The sequence below is a fragment of the Colletotrichum fioriniae genome, assembly GCF_027942845.1.
Source record: "Colletotrichum fioriniae strain IMI 355084 chromosome Unknown scaffold_12, whole genome shotgun sequence".
In the NCBI taxonomy this organism is placed as follows: Eukaryota; Fungi; Ascomycota; class Sordariomycetes; order Glomerellales; family Glomerellaceae; genus Colletotrichum; species Colletotrichum fioriniae.
Window position 1 is genome coordinate 1,385,386 of NW_027076848.1, and position 20,549 is coordinate 1,405,934.

The 20,549-nt window shown below is 53.4% G+C and overlaps 8 protein-coding genes across 8 annotated transcripts; 3 read left to right on the plus strand and 5 right to left on the minus strand.

Moving 5' to 3' along the window:
* Positions 1–171: 171 nt before the first annotated feature.
* N0V96_009596 (uncharacterized protein) lies at positions 172–2,351 on the minus strand (the record flags this gene model as incomplete). The annotated part of the gene is made up of 3 exons (XM_053190269.2): positions 172–1,169; positions 1,235–1,952; positions 2,271–2,351. 3 exons carry the CDS (start codon positions 2,349–2,351, stop codon positions 172–174), a joined length of 1,797 nt encoding a protein of 598 aa, XP_053052199.2.
* A 1,407-nt stretch (positions 2,352–3,758) lies between these two features.
* Positions 3,759–5,093, minus strand: N0V96_009597 (uncharacterized protein; the record flags this gene model as incomplete). Its single annotated transcript, XM_053190270.1, has 3 exons — positions 3,759–4,369; positions 4,454–4,638; positions 4,786–5,093. The coding sequence occupies 3 exons, from the start codon at positions 5,091–5,093 to the stop codon at positions 3,759–3,761; spliced, it is 1,104 nt and encodes a 367-aa protein (XP_053052200.1).
* Positions 5,094–7,491: 2,398 nt separating this feature from the next.
* N0V96_009598 (uncharacterized protein) lies at positions 7,492–8,765 on the plus strand (the record flags this gene model as incomplete). Its single annotated transcript, XM_053190271.2, has 2 exons — positions 7,492–7,803; positions 7,887–8,765. 2 exons carry the CDS (start codon positions 7,492–7,494, stop codon positions 8,763–8,765), a joined length of 1,191 nt encoding a protein of 396 aa, XP_053052201.1.
* Positions 8,766–9,572: 807 nt separating this feature from the next.
* N0V96_009599 (uncharacterized protein) lies at positions 9,573–11,275 on the plus strand (the record flags this gene model as incomplete). The annotated part of the gene is made up of 2 exons (XM_053190272.2): positions 9,573–9,660; positions 9,711–11,275. The coding sequence occupies 2 exons, from the start codon at positions 9,573–9,575 to the stop codon at positions 11,273–11,275; spliced, it is 1,653 nt and encodes a 550-aa protein (XP_053052202.2).
* A 1,953-nt stretch (positions 11,276–13,228) lies between these two features.
* N0V96_009600 (uncharacterized protein) lies at positions 13,229–14,473 on the plus strand (the record flags this gene model as incomplete). The annotated part of the gene is made up of 2 exons (XM_053190273.1): positions 13,229–13,517; positions 13,584–14,473. The coding sequence occupies 2 exons, from the start codon at positions 13,229–13,231 to the stop codon at positions 14,471–14,473; spliced, it is 1,179 nt and encodes a 392-aa protein (XP_053052203.1).
* Positions 14,474–15,023: 550 nt separating this feature from the next.
* On the minus strand, positions 15,024–15,855 carry HPT1 (hypoxanthine-guanine phosphoribosyltransferase; the record flags this gene model as incomplete). Its single annotated transcript, XM_053190274.2, has 3 exons — positions 15,024–15,191; positions 15,261–15,701; positions 15,823–15,855. The coding sequence occupies 3 exons, from the start codon at positions 15,853–15,855 to the stop codon at positions 15,024–15,026; spliced, it is 642 nt and encodes a 213-aa protein (XP_053052204.1).
* A 1,306-nt stretch (positions 15,856–17,161) lies between these two features.
* N0V96_009602 (uncharacterized protein) lies at positions 17,162–18,316 on the minus strand (the record flags this gene model as incomplete). Its single annotated transcript, XM_053190275.1, has 2 exons — positions 17,162–17,353; positions 17,438–18,316. 2 exons carry the CDS (start codon positions 18,314–18,316, stop codon positions 17,162–17,164), a joined length of 1,071 nt encoding a protein of 356 aa, XP_053052205.1.
* Positions 18,317–19,425: 1,109 nt separating this feature from the next.
* Positions 19,426–20,226, minus strand: N0V96_009603 (uncharacterized protein; the record flags this gene model as incomplete). The annotated part of the gene is made up of 1 exon (XM_053190276.1): positions 19,426–20,226. One exon carries the CDS (start codon positions 20,224–20,226, stop codon positions 19,426–19,428), a length of 801 nt encoding a protein of 266 aa, XP_053052206.1.
* Positions 20,227–20,549: the final 323 nt, after the last annotated feature.

Sequence of the window (20,549 nt, forward strand, 5' to 3'; positions counted from 1 at the left end):
AAAGCTTATACTTCGTTCCATTAGTCGGTGAACAATGAATAAAAGAATATAGGAAGCTCTCAAACTGCAAGGTCCTCATAACCAATAATTCAATGCATTAAAGAACGATGGTATCGACGTCCAGCCCGAGAATAAGCGCCTCGAGCGCCCCCTTATTTTGCATAACCAAGCTCAAAGAATGAACACGGGCTGTCTGTTCCCGATCAGCTCACTTTTCGACACTTGCACATCCTTCTTATCGAAATCGTGCAACATCAACCAACAAATCATCCTAAACACGAGCGTATACCAGATTGCCAAACGCTGCATCTCGATATGATTGGGTACTATCGTTTCCCACTGCGGCATCTCTGGCAACTTGCTGGGCAGCGGAGGTTCCGGCTGATCACTCGGTTGCTCGGTCTCGATCCGATGAGGCCACGTCTTGACTCTGCTGATGCCGGGCGTTGGCGTCGAGTCATCTAGAGCCTTAGTCGGAGACTCTCCGGGGTTGAGTCTCAAGGGCGTTTGGGGAACGGCGCTGCCGGCCTGGGGTGAGCCGTTGCCCAAGCGCGATATGCGTTTCTCGGTGTCGTCGTGTATGGCTCTTGAAACGACCTCGTCGTCTCGTTTGCCCCTCTTGGTAGAGTTGGTAGGCACTACACGCCATAGTATACGCTCGAAGTATGTCTCCATAAACCTTTGCTCTCTCATCTCGAGAGGAATACCAAGCAGGTCCCGAAACGAAATCTGTTCTTTCCCCTTTTTATCCGGACTATTGATGGCTGCCAACACTTCCTGGAGGTGACGACGTAGCACGTCGAGCACAATTCCCTGATCTCTTTTCTTGAGAGACTTGTCTGCCAAATCGATAGCCTTGTGCAAGAGACTCATTCTTTTGCCCGTTAAAGGCGGGTTCTCGTCAAAGTCGTTGCTCATCTCCTCCGCTGACTCCGAAAGAGCCCTGATATCCTCGACGGCAGTTTCAACTCTCTCGTCGATGACGGTCTCCGCCTCTTCTTCGACAACCGTGAGATCGTTCATCAACAGTCCGCTGAAAGCGATAAGCAGGCGCTGGAGTGATAACGAATCTCTGTCCCAAGAGAAAATGGTTGGATTAGGTAGGAAACGGAAGCATCTTCCTTCAATGTGCAAAACTCGCGCGAGCATGCCGATGACTTCGAAAGTTACTGCCCAAAAGTCAGCTGAACATGCACGAACTCGCATATAGTTGCCCAATACACTGGATACGTACCAGAAAAAAGGTGCCGGTCTTTCTTTCCTTCCTTATAAAAGAGCGTGGTTTTGCCGTTGCACCCTATCTGGGTCAAAGTCTCCGCAATGGCATCGCGAGTGCTCAGTTGGAGAATTTCGACCTTGGTTCCAGTTCCCGATGACGTCGTGAACTCCTTCTGCCACTCCAAGTCTTCGTCCGGGTCCTTCTTATCTCGATAAAAAGTTGGCACTCGCCCAAAACAGAGCTCTTTCACTTCAGATGTCGGGATCACGCGGCGTTCCTCGAATGAAGTGTGGCCGGTTTTCTCAAAGACAAAGACGACGCCCAAGTCTGGCACACGTGAGCCAGTCAGACTATAACCGTTTCCTTCCGCGCGGTACTGATTGTTGTCTCGGTCGAAGACTCTCCAGTAGAGTCCAAGTATGGCCGCCAATTCAATAAGGTGAGAGATCGTAGAGGTTGCATACGGCTTCTTTATGGAAGGGTTGGCATCAAAACTTCTATTCTTCGCCTGAACTTTTACGGCCAGGGTCGGCTCAGGCAAGTTAGGTTTGATGGAATGTGGCAACCATTCATTTTCCCCCTGAAGCTTGCTCAGCTCCCACTCCTTGGAATCCTTCTCCATTCTTTCAACAGCGATCAGGAGATAGACCCAGGTTGCAAGCTCGTTGTCAACAGTATGGACCTTTTCGGGGGGCTTGGATGGTTTTTCGTTGCTGTTTTCGCTGGTCGGTTCCTGTTTTGGGAATATTTTGTCATAGTCGAGTCGGTTCTTGGTACAACTGTCCTTGGTGCCCTCCACAGACCACATGTCTCCCTTTTCAGGTTTGTTCATGTTCTTCGGGGGTGCCAAGAAAATGATTGGAGCCTGAAATCTGACCTCGAGTCGCAGCTCTTTAAATTTTGGTCGCTTTGTCGTACCTCCCGCCCATCCTCCCATTACATCTTCGGTGCAATTTGGGAGTCCTTTGGCCGATGCAAAAATTGCTTGCATGATCTGTAAAGTCGCTGCAAAGAGAGCGACCACTGAGACGACGAGAGCGACAATCGCAACAACTACGTCGCTCCCTCCGTTAGCATTGCCATTGCTGTTGCTATTGTCGCTCGGGCTATTACTGGTATTGCTGTCGGCCATCTTGACAGAGTTTCACCCTATGAAACACCGTGGAATGATGACAGTGCGACAGAGAGCATCAAAGTCCGATATCTTTGCCAAGAATCCTGTCCCGTACGGCTGGGATTGAGGACGAGATCGGTTGATGCTACCCCGCCGAGGAAGATTCCGTTGATCACCGGCAGAAGTGGGTCGTAAGTGGACAAGCCGGCGCCGGAATTGTGAGCACGTGGGCGGCGGCGACTAGCCGTGTCTAAGACCAAAAGTCGGTGAAGGTGTCTAGTAGCTTAGAACGCCATCGTTTCGACAAGAGACAATTTGTACGTCGACGACGAGACATAAATAAATAGGTTAAAGAAGATAGAAAGTCGAGAATGAGGCTTTGGTGAACTACCGCAATTGATGATTTTGCGACGGTTCGCCCCGTCTCACAGGATTCCAACTGCAGCTGAAGGCCGCTTATGCGGCATCCCTGAAAATGCGCATCATGAGGTCCAGCTCAGCCCATGGCGCAGCCCAAAACAGTCTGGAAGGGACACCGCGGATGTACGGGTTTTGCGGCCTGCGTAGACAGCCTGATAAGCAACTAGTAGAAAGTGTGCCATTGGTGGCCTTCTTCTGTCAGAAACTTGCCATACAACCAATAATTCTGCCCGTCAATACAGGTGCGTAACAATATCTCAATCATTGGGCAGTGTTCAATTGGAGATGCTAACCACTGTCACATCTCACCAACAGCACTCTTCGCATTCAAGCAGGCTGCGCAGAGCCTCCTTCTTTCGCATGGAGACTCGGAAGCTCTAGTTGCGGGCCTCATAAGTTCTTGCGCGTGAATTTGCCCATGGAAGTCTGCCTAACCAACTTTCTGTTGCTAGAACGTCATAAGGCATCTTGGATTTCTGACTCAAAAGCTGGCCGACACCGATCGACCCACTAGGCCTAATGCCGACGCATTTTCTGTTAACCCCTTGATTTCGGTCAACTTGCGAAGATCAAAATGAGGTTGGAAGAAAACATTCAGGTGCCTTCCACTCTTTTGAGATTGGTGGTTTGGAGTTGAGTATAGCGTTGTTGTACTGAAGGGTTGAACCCTGGCGAGAGGTTCGTCTGATGCTTTCGGGATATAAGGGAGTCTGTGCATAGTGTTATGCGGGATGACGGGGCCATGCCTCCATTCTAGAAGGGAGAACTAATAAAGCATTTCCGGCGGCAGCATCCCAGCAACACATCAGCCAAAGTTGCCAATCATGAAGATGATGTGGTATGCTTGCTAATCATGGCTCACCTTTGTGACCTGGAATGGAGGTAGAAAAATTGCTCTCTCGAAAGGAACACGAATCTGAAATTTGGAATCTTGAGCGTCATTATGTGTCTCAATTCGTGGTATTCTAGCTACTTAGATTTTAAACAAAGAAAAATTACGCTTCGTTAGTTCTTCAATATCCCATGCTGGCTTGAGTGATTTGATGCACTCTCCAAATCATCAGGGAGATGCTCGTAGGGCCCGGCCTTGCGATCTGTGTCTTGCCTGAATTCTGACACAATCACCTCTTTTGTTTGCATGATTCCCTCCATGGGACCCAGCTTGCGTCGCGTGCTCATGGCATAAGCCTCCTCCTCTGCATTCCCGCGCCGGACGGTGGACCGATGCGTAGAGACATTGGTCCCTCGACCATAATAGTGAAGTCCCGATGTTCCGCCGTGAGATTTTGACGATGACTTTGCTTGTCTCCTCTTGTTCCACAATCCGTACAGTGTCGGTGCGTTGACGACGATCGCGGCGGTGAGCAGTTCGGTGCTAGCCCATGTTGTTCGGTTGATCTGACTGTCCTTGTTCGTAATGTTGATCGGAAGTCGAATGACGGTGATGGCGATGATGAAGACGCCGAGTGTGAAGAGGGCGTACAGCTGAATCTTGCGTTGCCATGGCGTCTTCAAGGAGAAGACCAGAGGAAGTGGTAGTACGAGGAGCATAAAGTCGGTAACGATGTTGAGGACACCGACGACGACGAGTTGCATTTGTGCCTTTGAGCATGCGCCTGCAAGGGTTGCGTGTCAATAATCAGAGTTCGTTCCATCCCATCGGCATGTCTTGCATGTCGGAGAATTGGCTAGTCACGTACCTGGGTCAGGAACAACCTGCCAGTAGAGGTGGAAGGGATTGCATTCGCTGAACGTCGTCACCTGGCAGGCGACGTAGGTACAGAAGAAGATGATGGAAAATGACCAGATGGTGATCTTCTCAAAACGAAGGTTCAATAATAGTCGACGATAGACATCCAACAGGACGAGCTTCTGAAGCCAGAGGCTTGGGATCTGTCAGTATGATTGATCGTAAAAGTCTAATAACCTTCCTGACTCAAACCGCTGCAGATTGTGACCAAATGGCCCAAAGGAGCGCTGAAGTCCAGGGTGGTTGAGGGTGCACGGTGATGCAAATGGGGGCGGCACTGACTAGGAGTTGTAAAAGACCCGGTTCACAATGGACAGTTTGCTGCCGATCTCCCGCCTGTAGATCTCTTCGTCGGTAAACGTGTGATTCTTTCGATATGCCGCCGAGACGTTGTTCGTGCCCCAAGTCAAGACGACGTGAATAAGGCCGAGCCGCGTCAGCGCGCAGACAATGGCGGCGACGGTGAACCAGTCGCCCAGGTTGTATTCCTGTCTGGAGATGTGCACCTTTTTCCAGACCAGCCGAGCCACCATGATAATGAGGGCCAAGCAGCTAAAGAGCCAATGGATGAGCAGCGTCGGGTCGTCCATGGTCGGCGAGTGTCCGAGGCTCCGGGGGGTCGACGAGACGATGGGACGGGACGGAGACAAGACAAGACAAGAGACGAAAAAGAGAGACGACGGAAAAAAAGGAGCCCCTCGAGAAGAGGAGCGCGGATTCGGGGGGCAGATCATGAACATTATTATCTTCTTGTATTCCCGTCTACGTACTCATCGCACTAAGGTAGGGGAGAATAGGGGACCTTGCTAGCTTGATACGCAAAGTCTCCCGATCCCAGCTTGCCCGAGGTACTGACCTGCTGCGTGAAAGGACCATCATACCATTCTCAGAAATGTTTGCGGGCGTGACCAGTCTCTGGGGAGTCTGGGACCTTGCCAATGCTTGCAGAGCGGCCAGAGCCTTGCAGAGAAAAGAGAAAAAAGATGGTCCTAGATGAAAGGATCAGGGCTTGAGACCTCCGGAGTTTGGATGCTGCGAACCCCAACTTTCCCTGGTGCTGGTTCGGATGCACGTCGGCTGTCGAGGAATCTCCATAAGATGTGTGATTGCGATGATCCACCGTGGGGCTCTTCCTCGCAGCTCGTGCGGCACGTACTCTTTCGTCTGTGTGGTCTGTCGACTTCTAGAAGCCGAGGAGGGCCGATTTGCGAGAGCCTGAGAGGAGACGTCTGGAGTCTTGACCCAGATTCGCCTGTGCCGCTGTGCCGCTGAAGATTTGCTGCAGGATTTAGAGATGCCGAGGGAACAGGTGGAGTGCCAAAGGTCTTGCGTTGTAATTGTTTAGGTACAACTTGGACAGCCGATATTGATAGAAGTTTGTTTTGTTTGAGTTTGACAGCTTGACAGTGACACTCTTTTCTTGCGCTCAGATGTTTTCAACGGCTACCAACGACGGGAGCGATTCTTTAGCCGATCGAACCCCAACTCAATACGGACAATTGCTAGTCTGCTTCGACTGCTTTCAACGAACTTCACTGAACTGAGTCTAGTGGCGGCGGGCGGCGTTGAACTTTACGAGTGCCTCCCCGGCTAGGGGTTTATCGGAGCAAAAAAGCTCACCGTGAAGAGAACGGGAATGGGCTGACCGTTGGTCCGCCGGCTGCTAGCATCACAACACTAGTGAGTGCCGCCACAGTCGTATTACACGTATGGTTCAATGGTCCCCTTCCTCCAGGATCCAAGGCCGGATTAGACGGGCTTGGCAGCCTGTTGAAGAGCATCCAGGATGATGGGATGTACGGATAATGGATATTGTTGTGCAGACCCGATTTATCCAACAACCAAAGATCACAATAGTGGAAAGAATGCCGGGTTTGCGAGATCATCGTAATCAGGACTTCGCCCCGCCGCTAGTTTGAGTTGATCAACCGAATCCCCCCCACGTTACGTTGAAGCGATTTACGGTAATAAGAATGTCGTCTTTGGGTCCCTTGGCTTTTCGCTGCCCGGCACATGGCTTTGACAGAATATTGACGGAACTTAGCCCCAAAACATGCCATATAGGGTCAGATTTCCTGCCTCGAGAGTTGGCAAGAGTCAGACACCTCGTCCGGAAACGTTCTCTACCAGTCTTTTCTGAGGCTTTCTCTGCTCAATGGCGGAGATTAATGCTCGGGCTTGATCCGTAGTCAGCGGCCTAGTGGAAGACTAATATCCATGATGCCGGACTGATGCAACACTTGCTCCATTCTATATGAGACCATCGGGCGTGGTAGTCCCCCGGTCCCTGTCCGCCCGCTGACTCGCGCACAGAACACCACTCTAATATGAGCCGACTTGCTCTTGTTGATGGAGAAAATTTCCAGCAGAGAAAGCTGTCCGCGGCGGTGCGCCTCCTTTTGCGGCTTGCCTCTGTCCCGCCCCCCCGACTTCCGCCGTGATATCATCTCGTCCGCTGGGACCGCTGGGCCACAGCCCACCTCGACGGTCCTCGCTAGAGATCGGGACCTAGCCGCGTGGCGTTCTTGTTCTCGACCTTTCGGCTGACTGCCGCTCTTCAGACACACAGACCGAAGCGGGTGGCTGCCGCTCGCCGGGCCCCCCAAGGCGCCCAAGGTCTCCAAGACCGGGCTTAATGTCGTATCACCCTTCCACGCCTCCATTCCTTGATTGTTCTTCTCCATCAGCCCTATCTTAAAATCACTCGAGGATGGACCCTTTATGCCAGGCTAGCGGAGCACGCGGCAAGGTGATTTTCATTCATTAAAGAAGTCCCAATTGCCACCCTCCCGTACCGCGTGGCCCAAAGTTTAATCCCCTGCTCAACCGCTGTCGCTCTTTTCAGTCCTTTCCCGGTTCCTGCAGCTCGCGTCCGTCTCTTTATTTTCCTTTTCTACCTGTACTCTAATTCCAGAAAGACGGTACCATTCCTGTCCGAGTGTCTCACTTCCCAGGCCATCTACGTGACACGCCCGACGCAGTACAACCATGCAATTCCTCAAGTTCACCGCTGCGGCCGCCGCTCTGTTGGGCCAGGCTTCCGCGTTCCCTCCCGGCCCTGGATTTGGTTTCCCGGGCGGCGGAGGAGGCCCGGACTCTCAGCCGGATAGGGATGGCTGTGTCGACTCCGAGGCGGCGTACATTCGCTCCTACTTCTACGTCGGAGGCGGGTACGTCGACGATGGTTCCGGTGGTCACATATTCCGCGACCAGATGTACGTTGAGAAGTTGCTCCCCACGACTGGAGTTTCCCAGGACACGCCGATCGTCCTGATCCACGGTCAGGCCCAGACGGGTAGCGTAAGTTTTGCAGATCTTTCCCAGCGGGATCCTCCCTCGCGATGTCATAATATTGAATATTCGCTGACACTTCCCCCCCTCAGAACTTCTACAACAAGCCCGATGGTGGTAGAGGTTGGGCCTCTCACTTTGTGAGACAAGGCTTTGAGGTCTACATTGTCGACCAGACGCTCCGTGGCCGCTCCGCTTGGATGCCCGCTTACGGCGCCTCAAAGCCCTCAACGTACTCCGCCGAGATCATCCAGCAGCGCTTCACCGCCGTCAAGGAGTATATGCTCTGGCCCCAGGCCGTGAACCACACCCAATGGCCCGGTACCGGCATGATGGGTGACGAGGTCTTTGATGCCTTCTACAGCTCCAATGTTCAGTTCATCAACAATGCCACCTACCAGCAGACAACCGTCCAGGCCGCCGGTGCCGCCCTCCTCGACAAGATCGGCAGACCCGCCGTCGTTCTCGGTCACAGCCAGGGCGGCCTCATGCCCATCATCATCGCCGATGCCCGCCCCGAGCTGACCAAGGCCCTCATTCTGCTCGAGCCCACCGGCCCTCCCTTCCAGGAGGCTGTCTTCAGCAACAAGTCCGCCCGCGCCTACGGTCTCACCGACATCCCCGTCGCCTACTCCCCCGAGGTCACCGATCCCACAACCGACCTCGTCCAGCAGACCTACCCTGCCAAGGGTGAGAACTACGTCCAGTGCGTGCTCCAGGCTGAGACCCCCGCCCCGCGCCAGCTCGTCAACCTCGCCGACAAGCCCATCCTCCTCGTCACCTCTGAGGCGTCCTACCACGCTCCCTACGACCACTGCAGCGTCGAGTTCCTGCTGCAGGCCGGCTGCAGCAAGACGGAGCACCTCGAGCTCGGCGAGGCCGGCTTCCACGGCAACGGCCACATGTTCTTCATGGAGAAGAACAGCTACGAGATCCAGAAGACTCTTCGTGATTGGATCCAGGCCTTGTAAGGCTTTGGCGATGCTGTCAAAGCGGGCCGGTGGGTGTGGAGGAGATGGAAGATGATTGAGTGATGTGCTCACGTGTGTGCGTTTTGTACGAAAAGAAGCGGATACCCATAGACGATGAATATCATAATCTGGTAATGACACGCACTCGGTAGTCTCGTCGCCTCCCAGTCTCCTCATGCGATCGTCGAGGTTGGTTCGGATTACCGTTGTGACATCCGGAAAGATCTGCCCTTCAACCTGTAGCCATGTGCCCGTTGATCCCAGTGTCGGCCGAGTCATCCTCCATGTCCGAGCGCAACGATCTTTGACACGTTGACGTGAGCTGAAATGTGACTTGAGCTATATCTTGACAGCCTGGTTGAAGAAAAAGATCATCGCTGGCAGGGGAGGGACTTGTCAATATTGCTTCCGTCCCCTCCTGTTGAGTCGTTGACGCCATGTCATGTTTGTCCCCAGCGGGAGGTGGGAGATGAGTGGCTTACACGAACCTAGGTCTCGGCAAGGCAAACGGCCAAAGACTAAACCTCGGATTTTGACTTACACTTCTCCTAGCTCACCTCTGCATCTTTGCCTCACAGACTGTGCGCTTGGAGCATCATGTTAAGCTATGGCATCGCCAAACATCGCAGCTGCACCTCAATAGCGTTTCGACTAATGCAACTCAGCTCTGTAACAGACATTAGCACGGTTGCTGGAAGGTGCTGGTCCTCTAGTTTAAATGTAGCTACCTGCCAAGCTAGAAGCTAGAAGCCTTCTAGTTTCTTGGGTTAATGACAGACTGCTCTCGCCCCTGTTGAGACTAAGAAAATGGCGACTACAACCAGTGTCATCGCGACCAAGGGAGCGAGCGATGCAGCGTCGGATTCGGGTCACTACACGATTGTTCGTAAAACGAGTATGTTAAGCTCACTTGAAGAGAAGACACTGGACACTAATGCTTGCCAGCAAATCTCGACCGCATGTTCTACGTCTACCATCGACTCGGAATCCAATCCAACGTCCTAGTCGCAGCTCGCTACGCCTCAGCACAACCGGGCAAGCAACGTCTGATCCTCTCCGACGACGCAGTCTTCTCAGCTCTTCACGCCGTCGTCACCAAGTTCCCAGAGCTCGGTCTCGTCGGAGTCGTAGGGCCAGCCGCCGAGGGGGGCAAGCATCTCCTGTCTCTCGCAACACTCAACGAGATTAATCTAGAGCGCTGCGTCGAGTTCATCGACGACGAGACGACTCAAGTCAACGCCGAGTTCCTCGAAAAGCTCCACGGCAAATGGCACTGGGCTGATGGTACAGTCGAGGCCGGAGTGCCCTGGTGGAAAGTCATCGTCGTCGGACGCCGAGACGTCGTCTTCGTCTATCACCACCTCGTCTGTGACGGCGCGTTCGGCATGACGTTCCACCGTGAGTTTCTGGATGCCCTCAACGCATCAGCCGTCTCCGACACGGGCCCCGCGCCACCTCGCGTCATCAAGCTCGATGCCGATAGGGTACGTCTGAGCATGGCCCTCGAAAACACCATCCATAAGAAACCGGCAGTCCTGGGCGTCATCTACAACCTCCTCGTCTTTCTCTTCTACCGGTTCTTCTATGCCAAGAAGCTCTTCTTCGTCAACTTCCCCAGGCCGAAAGAGCTGCTCAAAGACCCGATGGCCGTCGCTGGACCTGCAGACCGTACAGTCACAAAGGTAACGACTCATCGTATCCCGTCTGACAAGATGGACGCCATCATCAAAGCGTGCCGCGCGCACGACACAACCTTCACGCCCTTTTTGGCCGTTGTCGTAGCCGGCACCCTTGCAGCAGACTTTTATCCCCACGCCGAGGTCGGATTTACCCGATACGCCGTGGACATGCGCGCCACGGGCTGCTTTGACACGGCTTCCCCGGATGAGGGCAAACTACTCAACCTGGCTGCAAGTCTCCCCGAGCCGGAGAAGTTGAAGAAGTACCGCCAGGCCTTCTCGGCATCGTCCTCAGTGGGCGACAAACAAAAGGGACTCACCGCGACTGTCGACTCCAAAGCCGCCTGGGACCTGGTCCGAGACTACGGAAGGCGAATGGTGGAGTCGCGAAGTGGCGGAGATGAGTCTCACCTGTACAAGGCCTGGACCAGCGGCAACGCTCTTGGACCAAGCCTCGAGGAGTTCGCAGAGAAATTGCCGTCGATGGGGCTATTCATGCAGAACAGCTTTTCAGTCTCCAACGTCGGATGCCTCAAGACCGCGCCTCCGTCCTCGAATGTTGAAGAGCCGGTGGTGAAGATTGAAGATGTGCAGTTCTCGGCCGGCCCGGTACAAGGCGCCGTCGGTTACCATGGTATTGTGTTCAACGTCGCGGGAGTTGCGGGCGGCGATACTGTCATAAATGCTTGCACTGAGGGAGGGATGGCGCCGGAAGGAATGGTAGATGCTGTGTTGGATAGTGTTATGGCTAGAGTCAATGCATTGTTGCAGGAAGAGAGCAGTCCAAAGGATAGCAGTGCCCGCAAGGGGTTTTGGCATGCTTTTGGTTGAACCAGGAAGAATTGTACTGTTAGATAGGTGCATTGAGAACTAACGCATGAGGGCCAGGACCCGGTTCATAATCAAGCCTCTATTGATCGAGCAACTTGCTTTGAAGACCTCTCATATACTACATCGAGAATGCCCCCCGAAAAGAGACAAGCTTCAATGCCTGCCTGGTCTACTACAGATATGTGGACCTGGACATCCATCGCAACGTGGCTAGGGTAGTGTGTTTAGACAAGGGCAGGTAGTAGACGACTGGCTGAAGCTTGCAAGGTAAGCAGTGAGCAGTGGTCAATATCATTGGCTACTGAGTCTGAAACTCAAGCTGAGTTGATGCGAAACCTGACTTCCATGAGACTCAAATTGTTCCCATACAAGTAGAAGAAACTGGTTGATTCGCCACGTGTTATCCATAGCTCTTCTTTGATATCATTCGTGAGTTGTTCCTGAAAAATAAGTCTATAAAGGAGTTGAGTTCCTACTCATGTACTGGAACCAGATCGACTCTATACCGTGCGCAACTTGATCGCAAGTTTACTACGAATCTGTGGTACTAATTATGCCTTGTATTAGTATAAGACTGCGTATGGAACTTAAGGAGCACTCTGGATGCCGTCCAACATTGCGCGACGTTGAAGTTGGAGGTGTATTCTGTCACCAGCGTCGGGAAGCCATGTTCTATGCCCCAAGTAAACACTGACGTATCATGTATAAGAGATATCATGTCTTGCAATGCTCACGTGGATTCAACCATAAGGCAGGTCAAGCCTCCTTCAAAGTACCTACTTTATGCCAAGGCTTGATATTGCGTTCGAATAAACCCACCACTTAATTTTGTGAGTCAAAACTTACAACACTCACCCAGCATCGTGAAGACAAGAACCTTCTTCCAAAGCTGACTTCCCGCCAAGGGACACAGCACAGCCTAGACCAATCTCCTCGCGGATCCGTCACCAATCCAGTCCAGAAGAACCCACCTAGTGTGTGGTCAGCCGCCGCAACCGACACCCATGCCAAATCCAGCTGTATCACCCGAGAAAACGCAATCTAAGTCTCGCATATTGGCATCCTGCATCACAACCAACACGAAAAGTAACTTATCAACTTTCCATCTCTGGCAGGTCGAAGCATCGAGAACACCAGGTACGACGACGAAAAAGCACCAACGAAACCGGTCCCATTAGACGGGGATACGGATCCTCGAGAATGGGTCGGCTCGATGGTATCCACCGTATCTGAGGTATTTGCTTGGCTGCACACTGGACGGCCCCTCGCAATCACAACGCTTACGCAGGATTAGGTAGCCACGGGAGAGCTTGGTTCCAACAAGACGGGGGCCGCATGTGGGATATCCGTACTCCGTACATGTGCACTTCCGCAACCTGCAGCGGAGCCTGCTGCCTGCATGTTTGCTTGTCTTTCAAAACTGTTAAGCTGCCTGAAGAGGCGTAGACGGCAAAGCTGCTTGAAGACTCAGGGAGCCTTGCGTGCATGCCTACCACGGAATGTTCGCCTCCTCCTCACCTCTCTAAGCGCCCCCCGAACCCGGTCGGAATACCCGTCGAATCGAGGCCTTGTCGTCGCGACGAACCGGGAAAGCGGGAACATGGGGGTTAGTGGGTTTTGAGATTTGTTTGCCTGCTGTGCCGTTGGGATGCATATCGTGAAAGTGATTGTTGGAACCGGGGTTTGGAGGGGTTTTTGGTGATATTGTGGACTGCAGTTACGATTGTTCCTGGCGAAGAAACCGAGAGACTATTGAGAGCCACCTCGCTTGGCGAGCACGCAGTGTGCTGCATGTCAGAACGTTGGGGACATACAAGTTTGGTATTAAAACGGCTGTGAGCGTCGTCGGTAAGGTCCTTTTTCCAAAGCTTGTTATTCTGCAGCTTTCTTGTTCTTCAGCAATTTGTGTTATCGTCGACGTCTTCACAGTGAATACTGTATACACTTGCAGGGATGGCTACCGCGGACGCGTTGATTGCAAGTCTTCGGGACATCAACGGGGAGAGCTTCACAGATAAGGCTGAGAGGATACGAGCCAGAGATGCGCTGTATGATGCGTTGAGAAAAGTCCAGACGCCGTGGGACATCGCATGGGATCACATCGTGGTCAAGGGTGGCGGGAACGCAGCGATCAAGACGCTGATCGACGCCGGCGTATTCAAAAAGTGGCACGAGGCTGGTGGTGAACCCATTACCTGTACCAAGCTCTCAAAGCTGACCGGCGCCGATGAGCACCTCATCCGTACGTCAAGAAATTCTCAAAGTCCCGTTCAGCTATGAGAAAGCAGAGACTAACCCGAGAAATCAGGACGCATGATGAGGGCGATAGCAGGCCAGCACCTCGTCATAGAAACAGACCTCGACACCTACGCCCGCACACCCTGGGCCCAGGCCCTCGGCGAGGACGCACCGCTGCCGGCCATGTACGGCGGCTTCTACGGCGAGCTGACGAACCCCATGTTCCGCTCGCTGCCGTACTACCTCAAGCAGAACGGATACCGGAACCCGACGGACAAGAACGACTGCAACTTCCAGCACTGGCGCGGGCCCGACGCCGTCTTCTTCAAGTACGTCGGTACGAACCCGCTGCTCACGTCCGACTTCAACGACGTCATGGAGTGCCATTCGCGAGATAACCTCACGGCGTGGACCGAGGTGTATCCCACGGAGAAGATCATCGAGGGCGCGATCCCGGAGAGGCCGTTGGTTGTTGATATCGGCGGCGGCAAGGGCCATGATTTGAGGAAGTTTCATGTTCGGCACCCGCAGGTTCCTGTGCGGCATCTCATCCTGCAGGACTTGCCTGATTTCCTCAAGGACGTCAAGTCCGATTCCGCGTTCACGATCCAGGCGTACGACTTCTTCACACCGCAGCCGCTGCTCGGGGCGCGAGCGTACTTCTTACATAACGTGCTGCACGACTGGCCCGACGCTACTGCGGTGGACATTCTGAAGAATATTGCCGGCGCCATGGAGAGGGGGTATTCGAGGCTGCTGATCCACGAGAGCTTGATCAGCGAGCGGGCGCCGCTTTCCAAGGTGACGGCGACGGATATGATTATGATGGCGGGGCTGGCGTCGGCGGAGAGGACGGAGGAGCAGTGGCGGGAGTTGATTGCGGCAGCAGGGTTGCGGGTCGTGAAGATCTGGAGGCCGGTGCAAGCGGTTGAAAGTGTTATTGAGACGGAGTTGGCTTGAGAGGTGTGATGAGATACGCTCAAGTGGAAGAAGGGTCTTTTCTTGTTTGATGTATGTGTATTGTTTAGCAAGCGTATGGGAACCAGGCCTTTGGTTGAAATTGATGTAATACTCGGTCGAATATGGTAGCACTCGATTTTCTGCGCGTCTTGTAATCGATTGTGGTGATTCGGGGGTTTTCGGAACGTGGATGGCCGTAGTGTAGAGCCACATACTGCAACTCGACAGTCGCAGACGAGGTAGCTCGAAACTCGCCCTTATAGATGTGTAAACACCTCTAAAGCTGTTTGTTTAGCATGTCAATCACTACCCTTGGTCGCACCCTCTCCTAGCAATGCGTTACGTGTCTAAAGGCCCACGAATGAATAACTTTGAAATGTCATTGGTAATGTGTATGCTTGTGGGCAGCTCGACGGCATAACCCCTCTTGGTATCCTTTTATACGCCCTTGGCCGGCTTTCTTTCGCCAAACAGCCCCGTCCGTCTATCCTCCTCGGCCCCTCATCGTCGTCACGGTCTCGTGTTACTCGTATGCGAAAGTCTCTTTGATTTACTGGCGCGCAGCAAGAGCCTCGGCCGCGTGGCGGTCGTGCTCGGCAATATCGATGGCCTCCCAGGGGTAGTTGATCCAGACATCGCCGACGGTGCGGGCGGCGAGGTAGTGACCTGAGGTCATCATCTCGGAGGGAAGGGTACCCTTCTTCGCCTTGTCCTTGTTCTGTATTTCGCTGCGTCAGTACGTTTGGTTCCCTACGAAGTGTACGTTTAGTTTGAGATTATGACTCACGTGCAGAACAAAGATGCCAAACTCAGTCTTCTGGCCCTTGCCAAGACGCTGGCTAGCAGCCTCGACGTCCTTCTCCAGCTCCTTGACAGCGTACTCGAGGGTAGTGCGGGTGTCATCGACCTCGTCGACAATCAAGATGCGCTTGCCGACAAGGTTCTCCATCTCGCCGATAGCGGTCAGGTCAAGCCATTGCGTGCGAGTGACCTTTGTGCCAGGGACCTCGGGGACGCCCGGGGTAGAGTTGCCGCCGAAAGTCTCAGGAAGGCTCTCGTACAGAGAGAGACCGATGGCCTGGATGGGGATGTTGGGGTTGCCGGGCTTCTTCAGGAAGGAACGGAGGATACGGGCGGGAACGTAGCCGCCGCCGCCGATTGCGATGATGAGCTGGGGCTGGAAGGTCTCGAGGATCTTGACGGCGGACTCCTGGCAGAGGTTGTGCACCTGGAAGGAGAGGAAGAACATTCGTTAGCCCATGTTTTGCGACACCTTGCACGAATACGGAGACCACTGGAATAAGAAAGCAACAGCGCTAGGGGCTCGGAAGAAGGAAGGGAAACCATACATCGTTGTACGTGACGTAGAGCTTCTCGACCATTTTTGCGGTGTTTGGAGGGGTTCTTTGACTCGAATTCGGTCGGCGGACGGGGTGTACTGCGGGGTAGGAGGAATGCTGCAGATTTGGAGATGTCTCTGACGTCTGGTATTTGAGAGGATGTAAAGAAGAAGAAAGAGAACGGGAGGAATGGATCGTGTATATGTCGAGGGGGAGGAAATATACAGAAGAGTGAGTTTAAAGTGGAAAAGAAGCTTAAGTAGGGAAGAATGGGACCCGAGATTTCTGCCAGTAGAGAGAAAGAGTGCCGCTATTCACACGCGAGACGAGGACGGAAGAAAAAAAAAAAAAAAAAAAGATGCGCGCCAGGCTACCAGGACCCCTCCATCCATCGCCCATCGATGAGCAAAAGGGGACCCCGCCATCCAAACATGGATGGATGGGCCATGGCGGCGGGCACACTTGGGAGAGAAATTTTGTCTGGCGAGCCCCGAGCCCCGCGATGACCAGCGGTTGCATTAGACCCGCTTTGGCAAGGATCTGGCTGCTGCGCCCCGGATGCCAGTCATCCGACTGTGGCTTGTGAATGGCTGCTGACCGATAGAGTTCTCACCGAGGCTTCGGAGCCCGCCGTCGCTGTCGGTGAATGGACCCCACATTCGCGGTTTATTTACCAATGAAATCGGCGTGACTCTCAAAAGGCAGGGATCAAAGTGTGTTACGCTCCTTCCAAAGTTCCATCCCGTCCCAAGTGAGGAAAGAGCTTGTTGCTGAATTTTCTTCCCCCTGCCACCTGCCACCTGCCACTGAAGATTTCACGATAATTTCCAGGCTTAAGAAAACACGCTGTAAATGTCTCCTTGTTTCGCTGTTGCCCAGTCAGCATCGAGTCATGAAACGACGAGAGTCTTTTCCAATGTAGAGTTCTCGATGTGGAGAGCGTTGGATTTGATGACATGCCAATTTGGCCCCACTCCTTCCCGACCCTGGCCGCCGCGAGAGCCGATGGGAATGTTTGCTGCTACGTTTGCTCTCAACTTCCCATCCCTTTCTCTGCTGTCGAGGTGAGTAGCTTGATAGTCTTGACGTGTATAAGTTGGGCCATGGACGACCTCACAAACTCATTCCCATGATAGTCGGGTCTTCTACTACTTCAGAGCTGGTCTTGAGAAACGACTGGGCGTAACATGGCATATCTTGCCTGTCATTGACTGTGTTCTCTCCTAATAACTTTTGGTATCCCTTCGTAATAGCTCATCAATCTCAATGAGCCTCGTGTCCTCGTGAACGCAGCAATCATCCTCCCAAAAGAAACAAAGCTCAAGACAAAGCTTGGCACAAACATAACCTAGAGCGTCTTCAGACGCGCGACCAAAACCTTCATAAGCAACTTCCTCAACTCCTGATCCCGATATGATCCCTCCGGCGCAATGTCCTCCTTCCACTGAATGATAGCCTCGCTGACAATCAAGTATGCCGCCCAAAACGCGTCAAAGATGCCAGGACCAACACCAGGCCGCGGGAAGAAACGCTCGTTCTCCTAGATGTATCCAGCCGGATCTCCCACGAAGCCGTCTTCGTTCCCATTGGTTGCCAAATCGTCCATGTTTCCCAATCCACAAACCCAGAGCTGCGGCTTGTCCTGCATGGGATCGTACGCGAGCCGGAACTTGACGTTGCGGGCGTCTTTCTGTAGGTCGTGGTGAATGATAGCGAGCGCGGTGCCCATCTTGCGCGCGAGCTCGAGGACGCCGGGGCGTCCGATGAATTTGAGGAGCTGGTCGAGGTAGGCTGGTCGCGTCGCGAGGTTCGGGTGTTCTTTGAGCATCTCTCTAACCTCGGGCGGCTGCGTCAAGCCAAGCCAGATCTTTGGGTGGAGATTGTAGTTCTCTGGCATCATGAGGGCCTCTTTCTGAAAGTCGCGGCCGACGGTATGGTCGATGATGATGCGGATGATGGTGGGCTTGATCGGTCGCATTCTCTGCATGACGAGCCTGCCCTGCATTTCGGGAAACGGCTCGATGAGCTGGTCGGGAAGGTGGCTAGAGCCGTCCATGCCTTTGATGAGCTTGAATTGGCGCGGCGCGGCCGGGAGTACGAGGCGTGAGAGGTAGGGGTGGTCGTCTCCCAGGATCTCTTGGACTTGCTCGTGGAGCGCGTTGGACCAGTGGCTGAGGAGCGTAGCAAACTCGTCGGCGGCGAAGAAACCCTTGCTCAACTTCTGGTAGGAGGATCGCTCCTTGAGGGCCTTTCCATCCTTCAGCATGTAGACCTGCATCTCCCACGCCCTCGAGTGGTAGATGAGGCGGAGTCGAGCCGAGTGAGCGGGAGGAGAAGGCGGGCGGGCCCTCTCGTGGGGGAGGAGGATGTCCTCCGGCGGATCGAGGTTGTCGTCCTCGTCCTCGTCCTCGTCGTAGTCGTCATCCGAGGAGGAGGAGGCATCTTCCCAGTCCTCCTCCTCGCGGATGACTGGCCTCGGGTTGATTGTGCCTCTGAATGCCATCTTTGGTGGTGAGATGGTTAGTTTGGAAAGAAGGAAAAGAGGGAAGGGAATAAGTACTTTAAAAGGCGACCACTGGCACCCTCAGGTGCTTAGTCGTCAGTATCCGCATTAATCTCACGGGTTCCAGAAGCCCTAATGAGGTCGGCTTTGATGAATCCGGCAGCCAGGGCGAAGGCCGGCTTGCAGACGGGAAGTTGAAGTTTTGCAGGCTTGTGCCAGCGGCCAATAAAGGCAGGAATCCTCTCTTATCACTTTCCGTGACCAGGTCGTTCGTATTCGAAACACCGTAACGAATACAAAAACGATAATGAGCAATGATAGCAAGCAATAATAATGAGTTACGACAGTAAAAGGAACTTAAGGAGAAAGGCCAGAAAGATTAATGGGCAGCGACTGTGACGGGGGCTTTTGGAGGGGTTGACAGTCAAATACCCCGTGAATGTTCACTGTTGATGATAGGGAACGACCACTCAGGTTTGTGATGAACCCCAGAAGCGAGTCACTACTTTGAGGACCATGGCTGCCGTTCAAATCCCGTTAAGAGACCAGGGTTGAACCCTTTCATAGTGCCGCATGTGTGAAAAGACTGAAAGAGAACGCAAGAAAGCAGTCTGAAGTGTGAGTTGAAGATGGCAAGTATAAGAACGAGACGAAATGTAAGAAGAAGGGACAGCATGGGGATGAAAAAAGGTGTAACCAAAGAGGTCAAGGCAAGATCGACCAGTCGATATCTGACACTCAATGTTCTACTCCAACAGTATGTAAAGATTATGGCCATCGCGAAGACGTGTTTTTATCCCTCAACTTTGAGATGTGACAAATCAACTTGTATGGCAGGTGTACAGCCTCTCATGCTCTCGTCCCTAGTTCCAGTCTCTTATCTTCGGACGCCGCTAAAATCAAGACAGGAGCCGACAGTTGGTAATGGGCGATTGTGGTGGTTCCTTTGCGAATGAATATTTCGGAATCTAGTTCGATCGTGGTATTGTGTATTGTGATAAATGTCTATGGATGACGCTGATGATGACTTTTGGGGACGATTACCTCAGATGCAAGCTATGAGACGAAGAAGAAAGGAGAAAGGACCGAGGGACCAAGTACTGTCACCCTCAGCCTCCTGTTGTACCCTCTTTTTCATGTACAGCTTTCAACTTCTTCTCCGTCTTCATAAACTCTCGGATGCCTACAGGAACATCGTCATATAGCTTCTCATCCCACATATTCTTGGCAATCTTGGGATCCTGTGGCACCCAATTGGTATCGGAGCCACCGCCGTCGTCATCCATGGTATTCGAATCAACTGCCCCTTGCTGCTCTTTCAACTTCAGCTGTGCCTCCGCATTCGCCGCCGACCAGTCTTCCATTTCCTCTCTGTACCGTTCCCATACGCAGTTGACACAGCCGCTCATGCAACAGTTATCCGGCTCTTCTGGCCGTGGGGGAATCATCACCCCCGCTATCGTCGTGCTCTTGGAACGCAGCTCCTCAAGACGCTTCTGTCGAGCGGCGGGGCCGGCTAGGGCGGAACCGAAGACAATGGCGGCCTTCTCAGCCGCGGTTTGCGGCGGTGGCGTCGGCACCGGCTGTGCGGAGAGAGCTTCAGCAACGGGTTCGGTGGTTTGGGTTGGATTTGGGCTTGGGCTTGGGGAGGGAGGCGACGTCTTACGGCCTTGCTCCTGTTTGTGGACGGAGGAGTTTGGGGGCTCCTCGGGCTTCACATCGGGAATGGGTTGGGGGTCATTGAGGATCGCATCGTAGTAGGCGCCCAGCGGGTGCGCTTGGGTCTGGGAGGGCTCGATAGGTGCCGGGCCGGTTTGCGACTGGCTCGTGACGAAGGCGCCTCGGGGCACACGGGCGATGCGCGGCACAAGAGGCCGGAGGCGGGGGAGAAATCTGGCGGGTGCTGACATATTGAGTGTGCTCCGTTGGTATGTCCAATTCTAGGTGGGTTGAAGCTTGGAGATGGGCATTATTGGGGTTGAGTGAGGCCGGCCTGCTGTCACTGCAGAGGCGAAAGAGACCAGGGCGATTGGAATGCGGTCATCAAAGCCTCGGACGTCATCGGTCTCAATTCGCTGCTTAGGTAAGGTAGAAGTAGAAGGTACTGTCACGTGCTCTCGCGTCTGCACTTTGTACTCCGTTCCCATCATGCCATGCGAGGCAAGGAAGGGACCTATAGTGGAAGTCCACGCGACTTGTATCATCAGTATAAAAAGGATCAGCAATGTTCGCG